This window comes from Eucalyptus grandis, chromosome 11, assembly GCF_016545825.1.
Source record: "Eucalyptus grandis isolate ANBG69807.140 chromosome 11, ASM1654582v1, whole genome shotgun sequence".
NCBI lineage: Eukaryota > Viridiplantae > Streptophyta > Magnoliopsida > Myrtales > Myrtaceae > Eucalyptus > Eucalyptus grandis.
The window spans coordinates 41,288,164-41,301,166 of NC_052622.1; the positions used below are offsets into that span (position 1 = coordinate 41,288,164).

Sequence of the window (13,003 nt, forward strand, 5' to 3'; positions counted from 1 at the left end):
AAACATTGACAAAAATTCGGATGTCAACATTCATTTATTTATCTCTGTAATCGATACAAGCGATCAGTTTTATAAAAATACTTTTCAAATTATTTATTTTCCGCAAAACAAACGGAGTTTAAGAATGTTGTATCAATTTCAGGAGAGTATCGATTAAAGATGCTTGCTTTGTGGAATCCACAAGAAGGTGTAGATTCTTCCACTCAGATTCCTCCTTTTTTTTCATTTATTCCTCAACTATCGATCCTTGAACATGCCGTTGACAGAAAAAGGAAAAATGTTGACAATCTGAAAGAACCCACCAGCAAATCATTTGAACGGGGGCAGTTTTCTCAGATCAGAATGCAGGAAAATAGAGCCCCTCACAATCGGTATATATATTAGGTTCTGCAAACTTACATCAAAGTTTCGGCAAATTCTCTTCTTCTTGGTTGAAAGGTTTTCACAAATTCATATATTCTGCTTCGGGGTGTTCATTCACCTGTTTACAGTAGGTTCTTTAACTCATGCAAATGTATATATTGCAATCCTTTTGAGATGTGAACTGAACAGGATTTGTCGAAACGTATGTCTGAGAAAACCTTATGATGATGTACGTAGGTAAGCAACCGGAGGTCTCGAAGATGGTTAAATGACCTTTTGTTAATGGAGTTTGTTCCTCGTTTAAATGCTGAAGAAATTAGAGGGCTCTTTGCTCCTCCACCTTGGGGTACTGAATTTCTAAAACATAATATTTTTCCATTTTCAGTTGGAGTTACTGATAATTGCACATTTCTCTTCAGAATTTTAAGTGGGTGCTAAACTTACTCCACAGCGTCAGATCAGTTCTTTCGTTCAACTAGCTCGCCTGTGAATTTTATGAAGTAAAATAAGCGGATTGTGTTACCTACAGCTAGTTGTTAGTTCCACCTAGTTGGTTGATTGTCTGATTGAATGTGAAATATGAGCTACAATATCAATCGCTTTAGTGGTGTGATAGTTCCAATCATTGCAGATTTTGGGCCTAGCGTTAAGGGAAAGTAGAACGAGACTATTTCTTATTTAATTACAATATTTACATTTGCATGAGGCAATGAACTTAGACTGAGTCTGGTTGGATTTTTGAAGAAAGCCTTTAGGGAAATGTAAAAGACTTCAAGTTATAGGCATTTTCTGAAGTGCAAATTGTGTTTATTAAATTGTAATTTAAAAGTCCAATTGTAAAGCAATTTTGGGTTAAATAGTATTTGAAAAAATATTCTCGCAAAGGACTTTTCCTACTATATTATTAAAAGAAAGGAAAACAAAGCTGGCAATGAGCTTAGGCTGCTAGCCAACGAGCCAAATTTGGTGCCAACAGCTATTGTCTAAGGTTGCACAACCCCGATAAAGGCCACCTGAGGTTGCATGACCTTAGGTGGCCCTCATGGAGGTTGCGAGACCCTAACCTCCCAAGCCAAGGTCGCATGACCATCAACCAGCCTTGCGCAGCCCTCAATGGGGCTTCATTGGCGATCTATGCAGAGAATTCAAGAAAATGAACAATTCTTACACGGGCAAAACTAGAAAACGAAAAAATTGGTGAGGGTAGTTTCGGAAGAAAAACATATCAATCCTAGAAAATGGCCTTTCGAATATGTTAAAAGCCCAAGCTAGGTGGGGACTTGCCTTGAGTTTTCAGTTTTGCCAAGGCCAGCATTTGGTCAAAGGGGTCTCAAAAAAGTTTGCCAAACACCCCAAGATGCCTTCAAAACCCCTTGGGAAAGTGGTTCCCAAATGGGGCCTTAATGTGTGACGGTTGCTTCCATGGAGTATTACCTTTTTTGGCCAAAACCCTGAAGGAAGGGAAGAGTGAGAGTTGCTTATTAGAATAATGTTAGTGTAAGGGGGTTCGGGCTGCAGTTCTGGTCCTTTTGGGAGCAGCACCAGAGGTAGATTGACAGGCCAGGTGATGTGGAAGCTGTGCGATATTACTGGATAAATACGATATTAGCATGTAATTTTCTTTAAAAGAATTCATAATGATATTCCTTTGGTTCGTTTTCAGGCGATGATGTCGCACCATCCCCTTTTTCCATGACAAATGCTCGAGAGCGGGACAAATTTAGGAATATAGATATGGACAAAGGGGTTTGCTTTTTTTCATTTATTTTGAATTTTGTTTTCGTGATATTCAACTATAATTTTTCTCATGTCATTGACGTTAATATAGTTTACCAATATAGTACTGTCATAGTGTACTCAGTTGTGGTTGCACGATTAAACCAATTATATGTATGTGCAGTGAATGTTCTTGTATTGAGAGGCTATGTGATGGGGCCATGAAGAATATATATAGCCCATGCATTTTAATTTGAAGTGCTTTGAGATTGACTAATAATTATGTTTTGTATGTTCAGGATAAAATAACATGGTGTACCACCCGCCGTGGTGGCTTAGTTGGGTAGGCGCTAGACTTCCATCGAGGAGGTCTAGTGTTCGAAACTCTTGCAACTTACGTTGCAGGAATGCTAACTTTGAGACTCTTGGCAACTTACCTAGTGCCCCCAGTGGTTTACCTCCGGCTGCCGGCCCTGCGGGATTCCCTGGGTCACCAAAAAAATAAATAAATAAATAACACGATGTACAATTTTAGGGTCTGCATCTTTATGGGGTTGTAGTGTACACTGCTCAACAACAGTGGATATGTACAATACTTCTCGTCTTTTCACGGCATATTGAACCTTCTAACCTTGTTGCGTGGGTCCTAGTATATGTATTAGGGAAATCCCTTATGATATTTTGAAGATGACAAAATAAATAAAAGGCTACTAACATGTTTAATGGTTAAGTAATAGACCATGCAGATGATAAAACATGTAAAGGATATTGTCAAAGTCAGAAGACTGCCAGAAGACTTAACGTAACACATGTCCAAAGTATATTCTGAAGATTTCCAGACTTTTGTGTCAAAGTCTGAAGACTACCAGACTTTAGTGTCAAAGTCTGTTCTATATCAGAAATCTGCTCATTTTGACAAATTCTACACTGAACGTGAATGAAGAACCAAAAGACAGACTATATGCTAAAGCTGAACCAGAAGACAGACTCTATGTTGGAGTTGAACTTATTCAGACGGTGTTAAGACCTTAAAGCTAAATCTGTTCAGAAGCAGAATATGTTTAGACCCAGATTGAAAAGTCTATTGCACTCAGACTCAGATTGTAAAGTCTATTGCTTTCAGACTTTATATCCAGAACTCGACAGAACGTAACTCAAGCCCAATCATATCTAGTGATCTGATTTGGATTCCACATCAAGATTGATTTGATTAACTCAATCTATTTGATTGACAATTGGATCTTGAAGACAAGATCTTTCTATACGAAGAAGCTTTACTTATGGAAACCAAGATTCCGTTTGTATGGGCGATCGAAATCAATTTGGGATTCTACCTTTGTCACTCAACGGCTACCAAATCTTCTAGATACGAGCTGTCCAATGGGTATATTGGAAGACGATCCTCAAGATACTGTCCAACGGGTAGTTTGGAAGTGGAGGAGTATTTAAGGAGATGAAGGACCGATGAGCAAGTAAGAGATAGAGCGTAGAATTTATAATTCCAAAGTCTGAGCGACCTTCGATCATATACTTGTCTCTTGAGAGCTTAAACGTTTGTGATCGTGAGAGAAATACCAAAAGAGTGACTTAGTAAGATAGTGTGATCTACTACTAAGTATTTGCACTCGAAGTTGTAATCTCTTGTTGATTGTATAGTGGAATCCAGCCAAGAAGGCTGTTAACGTGGGAGAGTGGACGTAGGCTTGGATTAAGTCGAACCACTATAATTTCTGTGTTCTTATTCTCTTCCCTAACTCTTTTGTTTGAAGTTTATTTTATTCCACATATATTTGCTAAGATTTATTTTAAACACCTATTCACCCCCCTCTAGGTGTTCATACTAGCACTCTCAATATGAAGGGCAAGTGTCCTCCACATATTGCGAGGAAGAATTGTTTTGATATTATGGGTATTTGTAGTTTTATTTTTTACTTTTTTTTATTTTTATTTTTACGCTTTTTCATGTTGTAGATTTTTTACACTAGGTTTACATTTCTCCATATTTATGATGATAATGCAGCAGTTGCATCGTACTTGTATAATCATAGGGCACGAGATGATGTTTCATAAATTTCTTTCTATTGAATTGCAGGCCAATATGATTGACAATATTAAAGCATCATACAGAAGGCGCAGAGCTCATAGGGACGCTTATAAGGTGGCTGTCTTGAGTGCATGGCGCCGAGTTGATTGTTGGACTAGAGAGGCTCTTCGCCGTAGCTTTCTTTTTGAGCTCATTGAAGGCTATGAGGTATATTTTAGTTTGAAACTTTATGTGGCCTAGACATTGGACAGGTCTTGTCGTGTGCATGTGAGAGTCCATGTCACTGCAGCTTAGGCTTTTTTGGTATTTACTGGCGAAGGGAATTGATATATCTTTGAATAATTTATTCTTCACACTTAATATGGGAATCAGTTATAGCTTGTTTGCAGTGTAGAGGACATATGATTGGTAAAGCTGTTAAGTAATGGTATATTGTAAAGTTTGCAAAAGACCAGTTACGCTCTTTCAAAATAAGGTTAACCTAGGAGTGAATAGGAAACATCGGAATAACTAAGTTGCAGGAGAACCTGCGATAATACGAAGAGGAATAGCCATGCTCTTCCCAATTCTTGTGTCTGCATAAGGAACCTGATTCTTAAGGCAACTCCTTTTTCGCATTACAAGTGTGGATTCTGAGAGTGCTAGTATGAACACCTAGAGGGGGGTGAATAGGTGTTTAAGATAAATCTTGGCAAATATATGCGAAATAAAATAAATTTCAAACAAAGGAGTTAAGGAAGAAAATAAAAACACAAGATTTATAGTGGTTCGGCTTAATCCAAGCCTACATCCACTCTCCCATGCTAACAGCCTTCTTGGCTGGATTCCACTATGCAATCAACAAGAGATTACAACTTCGAGTGCAAACACTTAGTAGATCACACTATCTCACTAAGTCACTCTTTTGGTATTTCTCTCACGATCACAAACGTTTAAGCTCTCCAAAGACAAGTATATGATCGAATGTCGCTCAGACTTTGGAATTATAAATTCTACGCTCTGTCTCTTACTTGCTCATCGGTCCTTCATCTCCTTAAATACTTCTCCACTTCTAAACTAGCCGTTGGACAGTATCCCGAGAATCGTCTTCCAATATACCCATTGGACAGCTCGTATCTAGAAGATTTGGTAGCCGTTGAGTGACAAAGGTAGAATCCCAAAATGATTCCGATCGCCCATACAAACGGAATCTAGGTTTCCATAAGTAAAGCTTCTTCGTATAGAAAGTTCTTGTCTTCAAGATCCAATTGTCAATCAATTAGATTGAATCAATCAAATCAATCTTGATGTGGAATCCAAACCAGATCACTAGCCGTCATATAATTGGGCTTGAGTTACGTTATGTCGAGCTTGAATGTAAAATCTGAGAGCAATAGACTTTACAATCTGAGTCTGTAGACTTTACAATCTGGGTCTGAACATATCTACTTCTGAACAGATTTAGCTTTAAGGTCTGTACCCAGTTCAGCTTCAGCATAGAGTCTATTTTCTGGTTCAGCATTCACGTTCAGTCTGGAATTAGTCAGAGTGAGCAGACTTCTGATGTAGAACAGACTTTGACACTAAAGTCTAGCAGTCTTCAAACTTTGAGTCTTGAGTCTGGCAATCTTCAGACTTTGAGTCTTGAGTCTGGCAGTCTTCAGACTTTGACACAGAGGTCTGGAAATCTTCAAAATATACTCTTGACATATGTTACGTTCAGTCTCCTGGTTGTCTTCTGACTTTGATAATATCCTCTACATGTTCTATCATCTGCATGGTCTATTACTCAACCATCAAACATGTTAGTAGCCTTTGATTTATTTTGTAATCTTCAAAACATCATAAGAGATTTCCCTAACAATCTCCCCCTTTTTGATGATGACAAAACAATCTCTGAATATGCAGATTTGTAAACATGCTTTTAAAAATATTAATTTAAATCAAAGGATATCAGAAGATAACAAATAGATTGAGCATAATAATATATAGAAAATAATCGCAGCTCAATATTATGCAATAAATAATATCAACCAATCAACACATATGCATATTCATATCTTCTCCCCCTTTTTGTCATAATCAAAAAGCGATAACAATAGATTCATGTAGAGAATATAAAATGATAACAAATGTGTCTTGCGTGAATCATAATTTCCAAAAATCAGCTTTTATAAAGTAAATCGAATATTGAAGATATGCAATATAGCTCACTTCGATCATATCAGCAAATATCCAATAAAAATCACGGATGCATCATAAAATTTACGTACCATTTTTGTCATAATAAAATGATAATATCAATAAGAGATTTGTTAATGACAAAATGTAATAAAAGATACACTAACCGGATTTTTTTAGAATAAATTCTGACACATTTACCTTTCCTTCCACCCATAATAAGATCACGATCAATCCAAAAGATTTTTCCATAATTGATCAAAGCTCCCCCTCAATTTGTTGCCTTTTGAGATGATCACGATTCTTTTCCTTTCTTTTAGATTCATGTTCTCCCCTGTGATCATGACAATATTTGCAATAGAAACAATTGTTGCTTGTTGAACAGATTTTTTTTTTCAGTATTTCCTTTGTAGCAACATCTGCAACGATCACTTGCATTTTGAAATTCGAGGCAAAATTTTATTTTCTTCAATCAAGCTCGTCTCGAATTCAACCTACATAAACTTAACAAACTTTTGTACGATGCATAAGGGATTTCCTCAATAAGCAAAAATTTTGCACAAGGAATAGAATTTTTGAACTTCCAAAAGATAATATAGAATCTCCATGATTTTCTGATTGAGTTTTCCAAAATCCATATGGAAGATTCTTTTGTGACCTGCAAATTCTTATATAATAGATAATCATCTTTGCAAAAATGTCACGTAATATTTTCCTTTGATTTGCGGATCAAACTTGCTAGATATAATATATCTTCTAAGAATATAGCAAGAATATCCATGAATATGCAGTAATATCTTTCGAGATCAAAGAGATTTCATTGAGCATAAATTTCAGATATGCATTTTGCAAAAGGAAAATAGATATTTCTGTCACGTGCCAAAATTGCAATACCTTATATTTATGACAGAAGATATTCGCAATATAATAAACAATCATCCAAAATGCACGTAGAGATGTGCAAGGCGGGATGATAAAAATATTCTCTTACCCAAGGTATATATTTGCAATATACCATTGATTAAAAAAATCATTACCAATTGTCGCAGGAGATATTTTCTGATTGCACCAAAATTTGCGTAGATTCGCAATCATCGTTCCCTTAAAGAATTTCCTGCAATCAACTCATTTCCCTTTTGGTATCCATCAATTTGGATCCTTCCATTTCGTTAGAGTAAAATAGAAAATCTTCATAATCAAATATTCTTTCTTAATTCATCGTAACAAAGTATTCAAAGAAAGAATATTACGCACAATGATATTTTGAAAAATAAATTCTCACTTAGTCATAGTACGATAAAAACAGAGAGAATATCTTGCATCATTACGTAAAATAGATTTTCACTTTGTAAAATATGATTAAATCTGAGAGTATAAAATTAGACAAAATAATCTGAATTATCTCAAATAATCACACGTACTAAATCAAATCTCAACTCACAATTTACAAAAACAAATCATACGATTCTTTCAAATCCTCTTTCTTCTTTCTTCTTCATATCCTACAAAAACAACTCATCTTTTCTTTGGTACCCATTTTTTCTTGGGTCCATGAGAGTTAGTAAAATATGCTGCTTTTACCCAATTTTTCTTAATAGGTCTCCAGACTTTACGACAATCTTTCTCAAAGTGTTTTGAATCTCCACAATTTGAACATTTGACGTCATTTCCACCAACACGTTTTACAAACACTTTTTGAAAATGATTTTTGTAAAATGCCTTTGAAAGTTTTTGTCTAAGTCTCTTTTTACTTTAGGAAAATCAATTAAAGAATTATTTTCCTTATTGAAACCAAGTCCTGACTTATTATAGTAAGGAACTTGTTTAGAAAGAATATGCTCTAATGTTTTTGATCCATTTGAAAATCTTGTCGAAATATTTGAAAATTCTTTCTTCAAAGAATCATTTTCTTTAACAAGCAAATCTCGATTTTCTTTTATTTGTAGAAAATCTTTTGCAAAATTTCAAAATTTTCTTTTGAGAAAGATCTTGTTGCCTAAGTCGAGAATTCTCCTTTTTAAGTTCGAAAATCCTTTTAAGAGAAGATTTGAGATTTAAACAAAGCTCATTTATATACTTTGAAACTTTGAGAGGAATTTTTGAATTGCTTACCTCGATTTCCTCATCGGATTCTGAGTCTGTGTCTAAGTCAGACTCTGATTTTGAGTCTGTGTCTGAGTCAGACTCAGATTCTGAATGTGCCATTAAGCATATATTTTCTTGCTCATCATCTTCTTTCATGATTCTTTTCTGGCATTTTGCTTGTATTGTCTTCTTTCACTAAACTTCCTTCATTTTCTACTCAGCTTTTTGAATTTCTCGATCATAAAAGCAAGTTCTTCGTCGTCCATGTCATTTTCTGAGTTTGTTTCATTAAAAACAACATTAGATATTAAAGCGATGGACTTCTTACCTTCGGGATCTTCATCGTTGAGTTGCTCCACTTCATAGGATTGAAGAGTGCCGATCAATTCATCAACGGAGAGTGGCATAATCATTTGAGTTTCCCGGATTGAGGTCTTGACATGGTTCCAATCTTTTGAGAGACCTCGCAAGAGTTTGTTGACCTTCATCGGGGTAGAAATTTGCTGACCTTGATATGCTAAACCATTTACAATTTCTGTAAAACGGCTGAACATATCTCCAATTGACTCTCCTTGCTTAATCTTGAAGGATTCAGATTTGCTGAGCAGGAAGTTTACTTTTGTCTCTTTTACACGATCGGTCCCTTCATATGTAACATGAAGTTTATCCCAAACTTCTTTTGCTGTTTCACATGAAGAGATTCTGTTATATTCAACAAGAGACAGGGCGCAATATAAAGAATAAATTGCTTTCGCATCAAGAGCTTCTCTTTTGGACATCTCCGTCCAAGACATAGGAGCGGGGAGTTCAGTTTCTTTGTCTTTGCCATTCTTATTTGATGTGGATGCAGCAATGGGGTTGATTCCTCTTTCCACAACATCCCATTGCAAGGGATCTCTGGATCTTAGGAATGCTTTCATTTTGTTCTTCCATACGTCGTATTCCTTTCCATCAAAATATGGTGGCCTTGTGTTGCTTTGCCCTTCCATAAGTCCTGGTGCCAAGATACTAGCCATGGATCTTTAACTCTGAAGTAAAACACTTCAACAAAAGTGAGTACACGAGCTCTGATACCAATTGAGAGTGCTAGTATGAACACCTAGAGGGGGGTGAATAGGTGTTTAAGATAAATCTTGGCAAATATATGCGGAATAAAATAAACTTCAAACAAAGGAGTTAAGGAAGAGAATAAGAACACAAGATTTATAGTGGTTCAGCTTAATCCAAGCCTACGTCCACTCTCCCACGCTAACAGCCTTCTTGGCTGGATTCCACTATGCAATCAACAAGAGATTACAACTTCGAGTGCAAACACTTAGTAGATCACACTATCTCACTAAGTCACTCTTTTTGTATTTCTCTCACGATCACAAACGTTTAAGCTCTCCAAAGACAAGTATATGATTGAATGTCGCTCAGACTTTGGAATTATAAATTCTACGCTCTGTCTCTTACTTGCTCATCGGTCCTTTATCTCCTTAAATACTTCTCCACTTCCAAACTAGCCGTTGGACAGTATCCCAGAGAATCGTCTTCCAATATTCCCATTGGACAGCTCTGTATCTAGAAGATTTGGTAGCCGTTGAGTGACAAAAGTAGAATCCCAAAATGATTCCGATCGCCCATACAAACGGAATCTTGGTTTCCATAAGTAAAGTTTTTTCGTATAGAAAGTTCTTGTCTTCAAGATCCAATCGTCAATCAATTAGATTGAATCAATCAAATCAATCTTGATGTGGAATCCAAACCAGATCACTAGCCGTTATATGATTGGGCTTGAGTTACGTTATGTCTAGTCTGAATGTAAAGTCTGAGAGCAATAGACTTTACAATCTGAGTCTGTAGACTTTACAATATGGGTCTGAACATATATGCTTCTAAACAGATTTAGCTTTAAGGTATGTACCCAATTCAGCTTCAGCATAGAGTCTGTCTTTTGGTTCAGCATTCACGTTCAGTCTGGAATTAGTTAGAGTGTGAGCACTTCGATGTAGAACTTCGATGTAGAACAGACTTTGACACTAAAGTCTCGGCAGTCTTCGACTTTGAGTCTTGAGTCTCGGCAATCTTCAGACTTTGAGTCTTGAGTCCGGCGTCTTGAGACTTTGACACGAGGTCTGGAAATCTTCAAAATATACTTTGGACATATGTTACGTTCGTCTTCCGGCCGTCTTCGACTTTGATAATATCCTCTACATGTTCTATCATCTGCATGGTCTATTACTCAACCATCAAACATGTTAGTAGCCTTTTATTTATTTTGTCATCTTCAAAACATCATAAGGGATTTCCCTAACATATTCCTCTTGATCTTTCAGTTAGCACATGTATAAAAGATGCCTTTGTCTTTAGACTTGTGTTCGAGCCTTCATCTTGGAAAAGGGAGCTGAAGAAGTTCTTGAGCTCCAGGTTCGAGATCCTTTCCATAGGCTTCTGCTGCATGGTGTCTGTGAGGTAAGTTTTTGCTTGAATTTTAACATTTTACCTTTACTTTTATGTGCTGAAAATACTATATAGAACAATCCTTAGAGGAGCTGGAATTCTGGATCTTGGTCATCTCATTGATCACTAGTTAGTAGGGTTTGTACCATCTACAAGTACATTAAAACTAGATTGCTGGCCTTATGTTTGTTCTATGGTAGAGTTTTCGGTGCTTTAATTCCTAGCTAATAGAGGAATCTTCCATGAATAGTTCTACAACTTGGCTTCGATCACAATTACCCAATCAAAGGACGTAGGGTCTCTGAAGGTCACAAGGATAACTAGGAAGAAAACAGGGTCCACGAGCTCCCTAGCATCACCTTGTCCCATTTCCTGAGAATGTCCAAGGAAGGGAGTTGGTAACATTATGCGGGAGCTTCCCATGCTTGTCAAATGTACAAATAAAAACTGTAGTACTATACTTGATTGAAACTGTTAGGTTCTCAGCAGGGAATAGAAATCTGCTTAGGTAGGACTCTAATCTTTTGGAAGGAATGTCAGACTTTCCAACCTCCGTCTCTCATAGAGATTGTGATTTCGTATGGAGATTGTGATTTCTTAAGGTTTAGCATGTACCGTATGTCCAGACCTTTATTTGTTTGTTATTCTCCGTTTCGGACATAAATAAAGGAGAATGTGTTTCCTAGATCCTGCTGGAATTAGCAAACTTGTGATAAAGTCAGGGCTATTGCTGAAATAAAGGACACTAGGGGTGAGCATAATCCGGGTTGGGCCGGTCCACCCCCTAACCCTAGGACTGACCCGCATAATGTTGGTCATCAATTTTTTGGAACCAATGACCAATTTTATTGAGCTTGGGACCGAGAACTGGACTGACCCAGTGGGTTTAGTTCGGTTCTAGGGGCAACTCGGGACCAACGGATGATTTTTTAATTTCATTTCTTGTACCCCCTGAAAAGGCAATTAAGGGTCGGACTGACCCAATGGGTTCGGTCCGATTTCAGAGTTAACCCGAGACCAATCGATAATTTTTTATTTTATTTTTTGTATTCCTTGAAAAGGCGACTAATGACCGAACCGATTCAATGAGTTTGGTGACGAGCGAGAACAGCTAAGAGAGGCAAGCGATGAGCGTCGAGCGGGGTGAGCATTAAGCGTCAAGCGAGAAGTAACAAGCCAAGCAAGAGGATTGAGCAACGAGCGGCACGAGTGACCCAAAGCGAGCAAGGCAAGTGGCGAACAGAGAAGTTGTTTCTTTTGATTTTGGCAAATTGAAGAATGAGAGGACAAATAAGGTAGAAGAGAACGAGTATTAAAAGAGAATACCGTGAGAAGTTGTTTATGCCCTTTTAGATGCCGTGAAGACTCCTTACAAAAACGTTTTCCTTATTCATAGATTATGATTGTTGACGCCGTAAAAGATATAAAAAAATCTAAGTTATTAAAAAATAGTATAAAATTACATGAACTCTTCACTAAGGAGTGACGCCGTTTATTTTTGAAATTTTATCTATATAAAAATTATGAATAATATATTAGATATATATATATATATATATATAGAGTCAGATTTGGTCTGGGTTGGACCGACCTTAAACTCCTAGGACCGAGGATCAACCCGCACAGTATTGGTCCAAGAATCCTAGGACCAAAAACCAATTTAGTCTCCCTAGGAACCAAACCAAGATTGGTAGGGTTAGGCTGGTCCAAAGTCGGTCCAAGGTTGACCCTAGACCGATGCTCACCCCTTAAGGACATTGTGGCTCCAAGAAGTACCAAGTAGTTCATGCCACGAACACATTACTTTGTCATTAGAACAATCTTAATAAAGTATTTGTGAAGGAATGGGAACATTTTGGAAATGGCTATTTAAGGTGCATTTGTTTACCATTCAGTTCTCGTGAATAATTTTTGCTAAGAAATAATTATTTTTTGTTCTATTTTCAGGAACAATTCTAAGTATTTGATGGCGTTTGGTAATTGCCAATTTTTTTCATTTCCAGAATAGAAATATGTTTGATAGGACTCCTTTTTTTTATTTCTTTTTTTTAATGCTTTTATTATATTTTCTTTGTTTTCTTTTTCTTTATCTCTTCCTCCTCCTCCTTTATGGCTAGTCATCGGTTGGCTAGGCCAAGTCTGGCAAGTTAGCAGGAAGCTCTCAATGGCTTTGGGACCTCACCTAGGCAATTG

General features: G+C 36.9%; 1 protein-coding gene across 1 annotated transcript; it reads left to right on the plus strand.

The window, feature by feature from the left end:
- The first annotated feature begins 645 nt into the window (after positions 1-645).
- Positions 646-11,253, plus strand: LOC104431382. The gene is made up of 5 exons (XM_039304321.1): positions 646-709; positions 2,027-2,109; positions 4,172-4,330; positions 10,721-10,822; positions 11,061-11,253. Exons 1-5 carry the CDS (start codon positions 646-648, stop codon positions 11,184-11,186), a joined length of 534 nt encoding a protein of 177 aa, XP_039160255.1. The 3' UTR covers positions 11,187-11,253.
- Positions 11,254-13,003: the final 1,750 nt, after the last annotated feature.